This window comes from Bemisia tabaci, chromosome 4 (genome assembly GCF_918797505.1).
Source record: "Bemisia tabaci chromosome 4, PGI_BMITA_v3".
NCBI lineage: Eukaryota > Metazoa > Arthropoda > Insecta > Hemiptera > Aleyrodidae > Bemisia > Bemisia tabaci.
This window is the reverse complement of record NC_092796.1, coordinates 40,896,909-40,912,874: the sequence shown is the minus strand read 5'-3', so window position 1 is coordinate 40,912,874 and position 15,966 is coordinate 40,896,909. Positions and strand designations below refer to the sequence as shown.

The 15,966-nt window shown below is 35.9% G+C and overlaps 2 protein-coding genes across 3 annotated transcripts; one reads left to right on the top strand and one right to left on the bottom strand.

The window, feature by feature from the left end:
• Positions 1–2,322: 2,322 nt before the first annotated feature.
• ksh (transmembrane protein 167A-like protein ksh) lies at positions 2,323–5,310 on the bottom strand. Its single transcript, XM_019048770.2, has 3 exons — positions 5,118–5,310; positions 4,342–4,451; positions 2,323–3,371 (listed from the first exon to the last, which is right to left on the bottom strand). Exons 1-3 carry the CDS (start codon positions 5,118–5,120, stop codon positions 3,266–3,268), a joined length of 219 nt encoding a protein of 72 aa, XP_018904315.1. The 5' UTR covers positions 5,121–5,310; the 3' UTR covers positions 2,323–3,265.
• A 2,134-nt stretch (positions 5,311–7,444) lies between these two features.
• LOC109035193 (uncharacterized) lies at positions 7,445–14,854 on the top strand. Of its 2 annotated transcripts, none has more exons than XM_019048745.2 (3): positions 7,445–7,521; positions 10,151–10,437; positions 11,207–14,854. In XM_019048745.2, the coding sequence occupies exons 2-3, from the start codon at positions 10,155–10,157 to the stop codon at positions 12,703–12,705; spliced, it is 1,782 nt and encodes a 593-aa protein (XP_018904290.2). In that variant the 5' UTR covers positions 7,445–7,521; positions 10,151–10,154; the 3' UTR covers positions 12,706–14,854. The 2 variants fall into 2 exon arrangements, with proteins under 2 accessions (XP_018904290.2, XP_072155961.1); XM_072299860.1 differs by lacking the exon at positions 7,445–7,521 and adding an exon at positions 7,528–7,677.
• The last annotated feature ends 1,112 nt before the right edge of the window (positions 14,855–15,966 follow it).

Here is a 15,966-nt window from a genome sequence, read left to right as displayed (position 1 = left end):
TCTGTGTTTTCGATTTTGTTCTCTCATCCAAGGTATGCCAGAAGACCCTAATTTACATAATGAGACTGTGTCTCATCTCTATACATGGAAGTCATTTTGCTCTCTTATCTAAGGTTTTCCTTTTGAGCTTTAAGTAATTCAAGCATGTATTCATATTGGAGGAGATGAAGAAATTCAGATTTGCCAATTTTAAATGGTTACTTTGTTTAATGAATCTCCAAATGACAAAAAACCTCTTTGCCCTGCTTTTGAGTACATTTTTAGTTCTCTACCATCGAACAACTTCTTATGTGAAAGAGAAAAATTTTGACTTCATTTTTTTTCTTAAGAAGTTGAAAAAAATAATAATCATAAGTTGGTTGTTAATCAGTATGATGATTAGTATAAGTTGGTTGTAGGGAGACTCAAGTTTGACTCTCCTTTGCGCTGAAACGCGGGGAGAAGTCGGAAGAGTTGGCCTCGGGCTGTGGACGTTTTAAAAATAATAATAATCCAGCTTTGAATAAAGTCCGTAGTTTCATATTTTTGTTCGTTGAATGAAAGAAAAATAGATGTTCAGTTCTAAAGGGATGACTTAATCTCTTTTACCACATTTAAACAATAACTCGCTCATTCTACTAAGTTTCCTTTGGAAAATAATCAGTGACTTGGGTGCACATAGGTCACCTCTCAATTTCAGTGCTCTAGAATTTCTTTACACATTTTCTCTTCTCGTTGAGTTTTGGAAATGTAACTAAAAATGTTAAACGATATCCTCTCCTACCTGAAGGTTAATGGTCCAGTAGTTCCATTCTGGAACACTAACAGAGCAGTGCTCTTTTCGGACCCAAGTCCTTAATCGAGGACCATATTTAAGGAGTACCTAATCAATGGAAGTTGAGAATGATTCCCTTCTTCTGATTATGATTTTTTGAAGTTTCATTTGTGTGGATGTATGGAAATGCATATTGAGGGATAAAATACCCATTTCTAATGTGAGAGCAAAACTCATTCTTTAATTATTTCTCTTCAGTTTTTCACCTTGACTATCTGACTAGGTACTGGTCTACCTCCTGTGGTGTAGTGGTTGTAGCACTTGCTCTATGATTGGGAGGTCCCGGGTTCGATACCTGGCCAGGTGATTCGAATTTGATGGTCTCAAACATCAGGTACCTAGGGTTAGCTTAAGTAGGGACGGAGGGGAATGGAGCTGTAGGGATGGTAAAGAGCAGGATTACCCCTTGTGAGATATTTAATGTGTTAACAAAAAAAAAAAACTTATTTATTCGAGACACTATTTTAAATTCTATATTCGACATTTCAGAGGGAGTAGAAAATTGATGAACGGATTAAGCTGTCAAAAAAAAGGGTAGTTTGTCAGTGACAAGGATTATCTGGACTTATCGATGAGTGAAACTCTAATAACTTTCAAACCTATGCACTTTCAGTGTGGGTATTGATGAAACCGAAGAGTCTAATTTTTGACATTTCAAGGGTGAGAACGGAAGCATGTACAATTCGAACGAATGAAAGTTGGAAAAATATTAAGCTTCCGTAACTTGCAAGCAAACAAGCCATTATTTAAACAAATATTCACTACCGTGCATAGAGGAGGAAATAATTCATTTCAGCATTATTCCCTCAAAACTATTTACTATTTGGCAACTTCTCAGAGGGCACAGTTGGGCCAGTGATTTTCTAAATATCGACAGTGAAACTACAAAAGATCTTATCTCAGTTGTTGTGTTTCGAACTCTTTGCTCCTATTTTATTATTTAAATGAAGACCAAACCAACAGTATAGCAAACAATTTTCACAGAAAGACATATCTTTTTGAACTGTGAGATTTGTGGTATTAAATTGATCAGTCCTAACATCTACCTACAGCCACAAACTTGGGCAACAAGAGTCAGCAAACATGCTACAGACAGCTCCTCAAAGTAGTTTTTTAGAAAAATTGATGTTTTCACCTTAAATTTTTGAAAGAAGAAAATTGGGGCAAATTAACTAGAAGGAAAGAATAATGCAAATTATCACAAAAAAAACTTATGTCAGCATAGGCAAAAATAAATATTTCAGCAGAGAAAGCTGCAATGCTTCTAATCATAGAAGTTGCCATGGTGTGTCCGACAAAGGGTTAAGCTTGCGTTCAGAATTTCAAATAATTTATGTAAGTTCTCACTTCAGCAAAATTTAAGACAAAATGAAATCAAGACTGCTTAATTTCATAAGATTCACTATTGTTCAGGTCAAAGATGCAATCCTGATTTACTAAGTTGACCCATATGATTGCATGTTTAGTTATCTAATAAGAGATGATGATTGAATAAAGAAGATTAACACTTCAAAAAAGAACAGTAAACTTTATTTTGGGCTTAAAAATTAAAATAATATCAATGTTTCACTTACTTACAAAGGTTTTGCTCCCGAATAAATGCACAGTAATGTCTAGAAAAATGCACACTGTCACCTCATCATTACATGAACATTGCAAGAACTCACTTGCTGATTGAGGTCATACCTTGTCTATAGAATCATTGTACACATTGTCAAACTGTTTTTCTGTCTTCTTTTTCCCCAGTTATGACAGCTTTCCATTTGATAAAGTATCCAAATACCAACTGAACGTTTAAATAATAACTAAATCCATTGACCAATTTGCTGTGGAGGGATTCCTCTTAGAAAATGAACTGGGAGTACTTTTCCGAAGATTATTTTCAGAGATAAGAGACCCTCTACTGGCCTCTTGGCGACAGATGGAAGCTTCTACTTTTGGGGATTCAGCAATTCCTTATGGACAGTTATAAGGGAGCAACTGTCATCACTCATATTTCCGCTGTTGACCTACCTACATGGTGGATGAAGAGCTTTGGGTAACGTCATGAGCCAAACAAGTTTCCCAAACTTTGGCTTGTTTGCGAAACGAAATTGCCAACTCGTTGTCAACCATGTAGGTAAGTCAACAGTAAAATGCTGAAGTCCTGAAAGTAAAAGCTTCCACCATTGCCAAGATACCAGTGGAGGGTCTGTTGTCTCTGATTATTTTACATTATTCTTATGATTAATCTTGTTTAATTGAGAAGATACATCAATTGCTGAATTATAGATCACAGGTTGGAGGATAGTTGCACTTCTTTGAATCCACGATACCACATGAAGGGTTGTAACTTTTACAGAGTCCTGCTTCCTTGCTGCCATGTTATTCCAAGTGATCATTGGAAACCGAATTTCATATTGGTAGAGAATCTTCTGAATGAAATGACAAGAGATTTATTGAACTGGAAGATCAGGACCAAAATAAGATACTGCAAGCCATCAGCACACATGAGATGGCGACATAAGGACTGAGCCGTTCACCTACTCTTGCAGCTTTCCAAAATATCCCTGACACTCTGAAACAAACAAATATTTTCGTTAAGAGAATGATAGGCATACTAACTATACGTTCTCTTTTATCTGCGGTGATGGAGACCAGAATATTGCGAGCCGTATATATTAAGCATAATATTTTAAGCATAATCCAGAATTACCAAGCATGACTTGTGCATGACCTGGGAGTCAAACTTTTTTTTATAAAAAAACTTTCGAAGTAAACAATTTTACCGAAAACAGCAAAATTTACCTCAAAAAATAAAAATTCATCTCTTATAGTACTTGGGATTTGAAGAAACTTGACCTACCAGCATGTCAATAAGAACCCTCTAGTCCACCGTAGATGGTACAAATCATGGATAGTCTAAACCTTAAATAATTCACTACTCCTCTGATATAAGAGCATAACTGCATTTGGAGATGAACCCTGTCATCTATATTACTTAATGCTTTTCAGGGATCTTATCAAAAGCGAGATTGACAAGTTGAGCTCGAGAATAAAAATTTCATAGGAAAACACAAAGTTTAAGAAATTCTATTCTTCCATAAAAACATTAGAACTGATTTTTCAAAATTATTCTGTCAGTAGTGTGGTTATTTACAAGATCTTGATGTCTCATAATCTCTTGGACAAGGAGGACAAAGCTTCATAGATTGATGGTAAGAGACCATGTTATGTTAGTACTTGTTCAAAAAATAGTTCAAACATGAAATTTAAGTAAAAAAAAAAAAAAAAAAAAAAAAACCATGTTCTTACAGTGACAACTTTCTAGTTAATATTATTTTTGTATCCAATTTGAAAAACTCCGAACAACCCCTCCCAATTGTGAGGAGAGACTCTGAAGAAGATTTAGCCTCCAAACGTGCGCCTTGAAAGCAATAGAAACTGGAAGCCTGAATAAATTACTTATGATTTGCTGTGTCGGCCATCAAAAATAATAATTGAAATAAACTAGCAAAAGTCAAAAATATATCTAAGCAAAAACTTACCCGACTTTATGCCGATCAAGAATGCTTGGAAACAGTGATCTAAGGTAGGCACAGGTGCAGATGAATAATAGGATGACAGTCAGTAAACTTTGGAAGTTGAAAAGGGCAGACTGAAATATACAGTAGAAATATTAAACTTTTCAATTAAAATATGGTGAGTTGTGTTGAGGAGGTTAGTGTGATTGGCTAACGTAACACTGTTTCGGATTATATGAGACATACCTCTGTATCCTTTCAAAATAAAATATAAAAGACCAAAGGTGAATTCCATTTACTCAGAAAATTCTGTTGAAAATTGCTCTCCTAGTGTGCTGTACCCAGATATTTTGGAACTGAAAACTTTATTTAAACGAAACAATTTGTACCAGGTAAAGTTTATAGGTTGCTTGGCTTTTGCGATTTGATTGTGGGTTTTTCTTTTTAAACGCTAACGAGGTGCAATGAGAGGGACAACAGACGTCCACAAAATAAACTGGGCTGGTTGAAGAGATAGAATTACATGGTAGACGAGTGTGTAATTGCTTTTGAGTTCACTGACTCGAGAGGGAAGCTACATTATCAGTGGTTTGCATAAGGCGGATCTTGTACAATTTCTGCACCTGTGCAAAGGCCATGCCAATTGATACGGGAGTAGTCTGTATGACTAAGAAATTCCGTCAAATTAGCAGATTAGTAAAAGTGAAAAAACTTGACTACTGCACGACTAATTTAATTCCGAGCAGAGGATGAAGTGTAAGAGAATGAGGTGGCACATCTTTTCATTTATGTTCACTTACCATTTTGAATGCTTTACTATGAATCGGTATAGATCACGACATGGATGAGGAATGCATATAAAAGTGAGATAACAGTCTAGCTACTAATTTAATTTCTCAAGGAAAAATGCAACACCACGATAGAATCATAATCGGGAATCATAATGCTAAAAAATTGTGTATTTGTGAGCACAACCAACCCAACTCATAACAAAAGAACATAACCTAAAATCTGCCCCTACGACGGATGTTTACTTTTTGCAGGCAAAGACCCCCTACGATGTGCAGGCAAGATGGCTGCGTCGCGCGACGGGAACTCAGGGCAGTTCGAGCACTCTCTTCCCAATACCTACTCTAACCCATCCTATCGTCCGCCGCCTCCCTACCCCACCCAGCTCGTAATTCTCAAAATACTTTGGCAAGATATTTTTCTGATATAATTTAAGGATATAATATAATTATTGACATAATTATTATGATATAATTTATTTAAGGATTGAGGATGGAGAATCTTTAGAATTTATGGAGAAATCACAAGCTTGTGTGGGGGCCCCAGCGTTCTGAGGCATTGAAATTAATCTTAAACGTACCTATTTACATTTTGAATTTTGGTGGAAAATACGGGGGGGGAGGGGGGCTTTAATTTATATCTGAGCCATGTATGTTTGATTAGAGGATTTACTTATTGCTAAATAGGCAGAGGATGCCAGATGATAAGGGATGAGTTTGAGGATTGTATGCGCACAAGCTATAAATGTTTTCAGGATAAAGCTATGGCAGCTAAAAACTAAGATAGCATCCTTCCTTCCTTATTGGAATCAGGCGTAGATCTCAGGAAAAAGTTAAAAAATAAAAGGAGGCTATCTACGTGTGGGAGAAACACACAAGTTACTTAGAGTAAGAGTTAAATTTTAGGTAAAAAAGATGTGTAGTTGGTCGGTAAGATATTGTTTTAGCAAATTTTTCGAGAAATGTGCTAAGTGCCTCGTATTTACCTATTAACAGGAAGTTTCCAGAAGTTGTGCCATTGTGCCACAAAAAGAAATTGATAAATTTGTGCGAATGTTTAGTAAAAGTTTTAGCTTGATGGTTCATCTTTACATGGAAATATTTTTGGTACAATTATAATTTCCACAATGAACGTCTGGCAACACAGCTAACTTAGCAAAATCCCTCATATTTCTTAGGAATTAAGTCAGATGTGAGGGTAAGATTTATCCCCCCCCCCCTTCCTCCTCTCAACTAGTTCCCCCAATGCGCACAGAATGTACTAATAAGCAGCATAAAGCAGAGGGAAAGATACAGGTATAATTAATAGATAGGTACCTATTCACAACATGGATGATTTCAAAATTTGACATCTGAAGCATTTTTGAGATAATATTAAGCACCGATAGTATTCTCCGGAGGAGGCTGCAGTGGGTGCTGCATGCATGTACACAGCCTGGCAAATACGTAAGTACAACTCTGCGTCTTTACCGACCAACTACACATCTTTTTTACCTAAAATTTAACTCTTACTCTAAGTAACTTGTGTGTTTCTCCCACACGTAGATAGCCTCCTTTTATTTTTTAACTTTTTCCTGAGATCTACGCCTGATTCCAATAAGGAAGGAAGGATGCTATCTTAGTTTTTAGCTGCCATAGCTTTATCCTGAAAACATTTATAGCTTGTGCGCATACAATCCTCAAACTCATCCCTTATCATCTGGCATCCTCTGCCTATTTAGCAATAAGTAAATCCTCTAATCAAACATACATGGCTCAGATATAAATTAAAGCCCCCCTCCCCCCCCCCGTATTTTCCACCAAAATTCAAAATGTAAATAGGTACGTTTAAGATTAATTTCAATGCCTCAGAACGCTGGGGCCCCCACACAAGCTTGTGATTTCTCCATAAATTCTAAAGATTCTCCATCCTCAATCCTTAAATAAATTATATCATAATAATTATGTCAATAATTATATTATATCCTTAAATTATATCAGAAAAATATCTTGCCAAAGTATTTTGAGAATTACCCTGGTTGACTTGGGTTGGACTCGTTTAGAAGTTTAATCTCAATCAAAAATGCCAATTCCCTGAGCTGAGCAGTTTAATTTTTCTCCGCGAGTGAAATTTGTGCTTGGCGCCATTAGGAGCAAAGAGTAGGGGAGAGGAGAGAGCAACAGAGCAGAATCATGGAGTCCGAGCGAGCTGCACGCACGCTCCACCAGCTACTCCCGCTCTGTGATCGCCTGCACATCGTAGGGGGTCTTTGCATTGCTGTAAACAAATGTAAATACGTTTTTGGTAAATACACACGCCATTCCCGCCATTTCCCTTCCCCCACCCTACCCTGTCCACCATTCCAATTTCCACCATTGATTACGAAGATAATTGAATTTTTCCAGTTTTTCTCCTCGTGATTTTACGAATTTCCAGGTTTGTACTCTGAATTTTCTGCAGTAATATGTGTGCGCCCATCTCTTTTAGAAATTCAAAATTTACTAATGTGATTTATAGATACTGTCATCCTGTTTTCTTCAGCTCAGAGTTCATGTGCTGATTCATCGAGTCAAATCACATTCTTCATTCCAAGTTAGTTTTCCGTTCAGATCTTAATTTATCCATCTTGATATTTGCATGTATCGTTACTAAGTTGAGGATTAACGTAAGTTAACACTGGTAAAACTAGAATTGCGATGGTTTATGGAATACTTACATTGATTCACAGAGAGAGAATCCCTGAATCCTGACGTAACAGATATATCCTCTGTCTCTGCACATGTAGATTCACTTTGGCTTCTGTTGGATCTGGAGATAAGGATGAGATGCAAGAGGAAATTGTCCATTTTAGTAAGAGAGTGTAGGATCTTTCCTTAGTGAACTAAAATAACGGAGACTAAAGTTGAAGAATCTATAAATTGACTCCTATTCATGATGACTGTTATGCCTTCAGTAGGTATTTGAGTGAGGCCATTTGACAAGGTAACACAGCAAAACTTGTTGCAGTAGCTGTAGGCTGTAGGTACGGACTAGGAGATACGGTCAGACCTGGAGTGGTGAAGTCTTGCAGATTATATGTTGAAATGGAATGGTTGCATGATATTTGCCAACACCTCTTTGGTGTGCCAAAATTATGCTTAGGTACTGGAAAATTAAAAACTTTTAAGTGGCTGAAAGTAACATCTAGTTCATATACTTACTAAAGAATGACAAACATAAAGAGGAATACAGAAGAAATGCCAAAGATAGATGAAATACTGTATGAGAGATAACAGCTACAAGCCAAAGCATGGCACTTTTACGTCTGAAATCAATTTCAGTTGAAACACATGTCTAAGAAGTGGCTGGGAAGGTTCTGAAGAATCCCGGGTGGCGCGATAGAAAAATCTAGAGCCCCCTGCTTGCTCTCTCTCTCTGTGTCTGTGGAGGTTGTTCACAGACACAAAACTATTACAATTTAGCCAAAAGAGATGGAAATCATTTTTTGAGGAGTCTGCGTTTTCTAGATTGCTGTCAAGAAAAGTTGCTCCATATAGGAACCAATGTTTCAAACATGATCAGGTGTTCCCCACCACATGGGTGGAATTGTCTGAGGGCGATCCAGAGGGTCACATCTCCAATAAAGAGGGTCCATGTCGCAAGTGGCAATGATCGCGATAAATAGAGATTTTATCGGTTGGTTAATGCGACGATTATATCGGTGGCAATGTATCGAGATATTATCGCATTATAAATTGTGATATGTGGTGATTAAATTGCTACACATTGCAATTTTTGGTTTGATAAATTGCGATTTTATGACAAGATTTAGGATAATTGCTCTGTTATTAATTATCCTAGCGATTTTATCACCGATAAAATTGCGGTACATCCAGAGTTTTCTGTTAAAAAAATGCTACCTACTTGGAGGAATCTCTACCAGTCCTGGAAGGGAATAAGTTAAGGAATTCCTCCCTTGAAAAATTGTGATAAGTGTCGACCACCTCAGGATGCAATCTTAATACACTAAGTAAGCAGGCATAAAATTCCTCAAAGTTGATTTAGAATTGAGTTATCCTTATTTGACTACATTTTGTATCAAGGAACTATACTATTTTTGGCTCATCCATGAAAGCTTCTATTTTTTTTTTTTTTTTTTTTTTCTTTACGGTCGTCAAATTTTTAGGGGGAATTTTTTAGGATTGGGCCAGGGTGGCTACCGCCACCTAGAATCTGCATATGGACTATGGGAGCACATACATTGTTTCTGAACTGAGCCTTAACAATTTGCTCACCAAATAGTGCTTCCTACGCCATGAAGTAGAAAAGCTTTATTACACCAGAGATTAAATGAAAATTGCAGGGCCAAATGGTATTAAGGGGAGGGGGCAGCCTTTCAAAATTCTTTCAAGCCCCCTTCTCACTCCCAATTTCATAGTTTGCAATGCATTTCTTTTTAATTACTTCCACTGTGAGTGTTAGATATGTTGTCCATGTACTATTCGAAGGGGATTTTCTTGTTGAAAATTTTAATGAAGTCTAAGTAAGCTGCTATTTTTCCTTGCATTGCAAGTGTCTCTAATATCACTCATTTTTATTGATTGTTAAATATTTGCAACTATCAACCAAATGATGTGAAAAAAAAATGCTATTTAGTTGCATTGAATGGTAATTTATCTAATTCCGTTTTTGTTGCCGATTGTTCCTTGGGTCATAGTTTTGCCCATTCATTTGCGGATATGACTTTCTTTGGCTGAAATCAATACAATTTAAACACCTTTAGCTGCTAGTTTTAAACCTAAACCGACTTTGTACTCAAGTTTTATTCGCAATGTGAACTGCACTAGCTTCAGAATTTAATATTTTTTGTAAAAACTCTTCAATCAACACATGAGAAACGTAGCTTAATCGAAAAAATGGCAAGCTTATACCTATCTTGCCGGTATAAAATATAATGTTGAGCTGTAGCTTTGCCAGGCACTGGCACATGACCATTTAACACCCCTGCTCCTGCTCTATGATTATTTCACCAGTAATGCCTTTCTACCAATTTGTTAATGGACTTAATTCTTTTTTTTCCCTGCAGGAGAATGGATATTTGGTCCATTGGTTCAAGTGAGGTGAATAAAACGCTCGAAGAAAAAGTAGACAAATTAATTAATGCCACGCAGTATGGTGAATTTGCTGAGATCCTGAAAAACTCAACCGGGGTATTAGTTGCTGTAGCAAATATTTCTCACACAATCTCGTCTTCTGGCTCACACAGCAATTCTGTGCTACAATGTGTCCCCCAAGTTTTCGAACAAGGAATCGTAATTTTGGACCACGTTTCTCACTTGCAGGTCGATTGTGTGCCAGGAAAAGTTTCAGAAGGTATGTGTAAACCATTTAAGAATTCTGTCTACGAGTCATCATTTTCCGGCGGAAGTGCCTACTTATTACAAGCTTAATTTATGCATGAATGCCTTGTTGCCGGACATCCCAACTTTGTTTTAAGTTTTTCTTCAAAACTTTTGCACTTATGTCCATGAAAATCTCAGGAAATACCTGTATTTGAAAAGGAATATTAGATAACATTTTCAAGTGATTCTTTCATGAGTTTTTCTGTAAAAAAGTGGACAAATCTGAGAAGTTTGCCAACCTAGTGCCTTAACGGCATATAGGCAAAAGGATAAAAAATAAGAAGGTAATAGTTAAACAAGTTAAAAACAGAAAATCTCAGAAAATAAATGTTTAAATTGTAACAACAAAATTTTCTAAAAAACAGTAACATCAACAAAACTGACCCTCATAGTGAGAAGGTAACACTTGATAGAACTGGGAACTTGTAGTATCATGATACCTCAATTAAAAGACAGGATCAGGCCCTTCATGGAGTTTTCAAAAAAGTTATATTGCTGCGATTCTACAAAAAACACGAACTTCTTTGTGTATTTTGCAGTGACACCAAATTTTAATGCTATTTGCAAGCTGGCTTTTCCAATTTTCACTTTTCTACGCAAGGGACCACAAAATCATGATCTCATGATCGGGAAGTTCTTTTACCCTTTGTATTTGGGTAGTAATTTTGTGTTTTTACTTTGAGTAATTGCTTACACAAATTTTTTTGCAGTTAAAATTATACTCATTTGTCTCTTTTCAGATGCACTTGCCCAATTGCGTCAGATTCTTACTGATATTGCCCCATCACTGGTGCCCTCTGCTCTTACTATACAAAGTATGAACCTTGCTCTTCTGCCCAGTTGCCGTCAGAAACTTATCTCTCATGTAAGTGATATTGAAGGAATCTTCAAGTACATCCCGCCGCTTCTTGAAAATTTCCACAATGCATTTATAGTCTGCCAGGGGCAAAGTAAATTTATTGCCTCAGAATTCACCCGAGTTTCAGCCCTACTTTTTGATGTGCTAGGGCAACTCCAATCGAAAGCTCCTTTGTTTTCTACCACTGATTTACACCTTAAAACATTGTTTTCAGTTCTGCATGTCCCATTTCAAACATGTTTAATCTCTCTTCGTCTTCTCTTCTCACTTCCGTTGCTTGAAACAAAATTTGAAACAGTCTTCAAAGCATGTGCTCATGCAAAAGAAATTTACATTCTTGCAACAAACATCTTGAAGACATTATATTTGCTTTTTCTCAGAAATATCCATGAGCCAGTCAAAGATGATCTCATCAAAAGTATTCAGAATGCTCAAGATGTTTGTAAAGGTTCCCCTTTCAAGAGTTGTTTGACATTTAACTTAAACGACAAACCAACCATTTACCCCAAAAGCACTGCTGATGCTCCCAATATGCAGTGTGCTTCTAATAAACTAGCAGTAAAGAAAACTAAAAAGAAAACCACTGCTTTAGAGCATAGTTATGCAAAAGCTGATGCTCCCAATATGCAGTGTGTTTCTAATAAACCAGCAGTAAAGAAAACTAAAAAGAAAACTGAAAAAAGAATTGTATCATCGCCAATGAAAAAGAAAAGAGATCTTGTAAAACAAATCTCTTTAACAGAGCTGAAAAAGTATCAAGCAGGGGGCATGAGCATGTCTTTAAGGAATGATGTCAAGATTAATGAAAATGGTAGTGTAGGAAACATGAAAGATCATGGACCAGGATTTGAAAGCAACACGATTTCTAACCGCTTTGAAAGTTCGACCATCCAGACTGAAATTTCTGATGTGAAGATCATTGGACCAGTTTGTAACCCGGAAGCACTGTGCAGTGCAGATCCTGATGATCTCATCAAAAGTATTCAGAATGCTCAAGATGTTTGTAAAGGTTCCCCTTTCAAGAGTTGTTTGACATTTAACTTAAACGACAAATCAACCATTTACCCCAAAAGCACTGCTGATGCTCCCAATATGCAGTGTGCTTCTAATAAACTAGCAGTAAAGAAAACTAAAAAGAAAACCACTGCTTTAGAGCATAGTTATGCAAAAGCTGATGCTCCCAATATGCAGTGTGTTTCTAATAAACCAGCAGTAAAGAAAACTAAAACGAAAACTGAAAAAAGAATTGTATCATCGCCAATGAAAAAGAAAAGAGATCTTGTAAAACAAATCTCTTTAACAGAGCTGAAAAAGTATCAAGCAGGGGGCATGAGCATGTCTTTAAGGAATGATGTCAAGATTAATGAAAATGGTAGTTAGGAAACATGAAAGATCATGGACCAGGATTTGAAAGCAACACGATTTCAAACCGCTTTGAAAGTTCGACCATCCAGACTGAAATTTCTGATGTGAAGATCATTGGACCAGTTTGTAACCCTGAAGTACTGTCCAGTGCAGATCCTGATTCTGGTACCAATAATCCTTTGCCATTGAGTGAGAGCAAAGATAGAACAGACTGTATCAAATCAGAAAATATGGAAAGTGAGAGCCATTTAAAGACAAAGGATCAAGTGGTGGATATCAGCATGCGCAATAATGCAAGAAACAATAATGACAACTTAAAGACGGACGGAAACGTTAGTGTATCAAATGAGGAAGATGGGACACCAGAAACAGAACACTCAAAACTAGGGAACAAGGAAGAGGAGAAAAAAAAGAAAACCAGTCAAGTGGTGAATATTGCAATCAACTTGACTTCCAATGCTGACTCGAAGAACAGCGATGGTACAACGAACAGCACCAAGGTTCCAACAATCTCGATCGAAAGCTGTAAAACAGTGCCCAACGACTGTACCTCAGAAATTCAGCATGTGTCTAGTTCTGAAGAAGATGAAACCAAGCAACCTTGCGAAATCGTGGCGATAAAGTGTTCGGAAGAAGGATCCCAATGTGAGCCGAAGGCTAACTTCATCAAAAGGTCAGTTATCCATACTGAGAGTCTTGATATAGAGGTCAATGTACAAGTCATCGGTGCAGAACTGTTGTGTGACTGCAAGTCTCTTAGGGATGAACCCATGTCATCAATTGACAGTGCTAAATCAAGCATGAAAAATACTTCAGTCGACCCGGAAATACCGTCTTCTAATGAAGTGAATTGTAACACAGCTACTTTTCCTTCAAGTAATTCCTCCACAAATAATCTCTCTGTGGATTCTGATGTGTGGAGCATCCTGCTGAGGCATGTATCTGAGGTAGAGCTTACCTCACTGAATGGAGATCGACAACAACTTCTTTCTTCTTTAATAACTAAAATGAAGCCTATACTTAAAGGATTTTCTTTCATCGTTTGTGAGTCACAGTTGTCAGTATTGTGCAAAATTTGCGGCTTGTCAGTGAACGCAGAGGATATCAATCAAAACATTAACTTGATATTTTTCCATCACAAGTACCATAAAACTAGACGTAATCTAATGACTCAGTACAATCCTTCTCATCCTTTATATAAATATACAAAAAGTTACAATAGAGTTTGGATAAGAAAAACGCAGCAATGAATTCACTGAGGCATTTAATGAAAGTTAACATCTCAAAATTTCCATATTTCGTCCGTTTTCATGTGTAAATAATATTTTTGAAAGTCAACTGTTTCATGTTGTCTTTGAACTAATACAGGCATGGTTCCATATTTTTGAGAACATGAATAGAGAAAAACAAATTTATTAAATTTACTGCTTTATTTTTTCTCAAGCTAATTTTCGAGAAAAAATCCTACCCGTTTGTACACCTGTCTCAATATTTAACTTTCTGATTGAGCTGGAACTTTAGGTATCCCCTTGTTTTGGAGTGAAATAATTGAAATCCAGCCAAACTAAAAATCTTGAAATTAAATCGTACTTCAGTAATTAAATTAAAACTTTAATGTTTGACAAGCTCATGTAATTATTGTGATGTTCTTCAAATCTTTATTGCTTTGTTTAAGTTTTCATTTGTAAGACTGATATAAACTTCTAGAAGATCAGAGGCTGTTTTTTCGAAACTTCAATCTTATTCATAATATTTGCGGTAATGTTAGCAAGAAATCTTGTGTTTATGCAGCTACTTTAGTTATCATTTCAATTGAGTTTTAGTTTTTCTTTGTTTTCTAGTAAGTAAGGAAATATTGTTCCATATGTTTCCGTTATCTTTAGAATTATGTTTGTAGGAGTTGATAATTTTCTGAATCAAAATGTCTTTGCTATCTATCCTAAAGATTTTTGCTCACTTTAAAGTATGCTTGTTGTTTCAGTAGAAACCATTTCAGCTAGCAGGTTTTTAAAGACATTTTTGTCAAATAAATGTTTAAGGAAATAATAAAGTATTTTATGTACTCCTGCTTTCCATTGGTCTCTATGCATGTTTTTTTCTTTTCTTTTTTTTCTCTTCAATTCATGAGAAAACCTCAGGAGTATATTTTAATTGAGAATGTTCATATATTATGCTATGAAATTCAATATTTATAGTACTTACCTTTATGAGTACTTACTATTGATGCTTATTTTGTTTCTCATGGATGACATGACACTTCATCAAATTGTATTTTTACCTATGCCATTCAGGCTATGATGTGCAAATCTTGTCTTGGAAGTTCAAAGTAGTCAAAAAGCATTACATGTTATAGTCTTTTGACTTTCCTTTTAGCCTTTATTTACCATTATATACCATTTTACTGCCATGCCAGGGAAAAATGTTGTATGAGCACTTGGTGGTTACAAAATTTCATCTGATGAAAGATTAATATTTTTGCTTAATTATTCTGAGGAGTTCATTCAAAATCTAATCCAGCATATCTGAAAATTTTAAGGAAAAATATCCAAAACAGTTCTGTAAAATTGTCATATTATCAGACGAAATTTGGCAACATTTGAGTGTTTATACAGCGTTTTTCCTTAAGACGGCAGTGCAACTCACCATTAGTTTATAAGTTTTTCTTTTGTGATAATGTACATAACAATTTGTTTCAATCTGGAAAATTATTTTTATTCTTCCAATGTTTAGAAATATTTTTAGTTAAGGATAATTTTCATCGTTCTTAAAAACCTTTGGTGCTGCCTTTATTGTTGCCTTTTAAAATTATGTATATGAACCTCAACAGTTCAAAGGTTATGTCTCGACTTGAAATATTACATGTATTTTCCCTCACTATTTATGTTTAAACTCTTAGCATTGAACAAAGAAGTGATCGTGCAAATTGATCTCTTCCACTTTTTTAATAGTATGATCATCGGTGAACTTATTATCTTTAGCTAAACGCAAGTACTATCCCATTTTATCATATTTGTGCTTTCTAGCTTTCCTCTATCCTCTTGTGTTTTCCAAATGTCAAATCATTTCTGAATTTTCATCTGGGACCAACCACATTGTGCTATTGTACTGGTGTGTTTAAGCTGAATGCAACCTCATTTTATACATTTACAACAGCTCATTTCATGTTCTTTTTTTGATATTCATCAAATTTGTAAGTTTGACTGATTTATCTAAGAGAATTTAATATTTTCTGTTTCCTTTTTTTCTTATTTGTATTGTAAATCGTACGATTGCCTC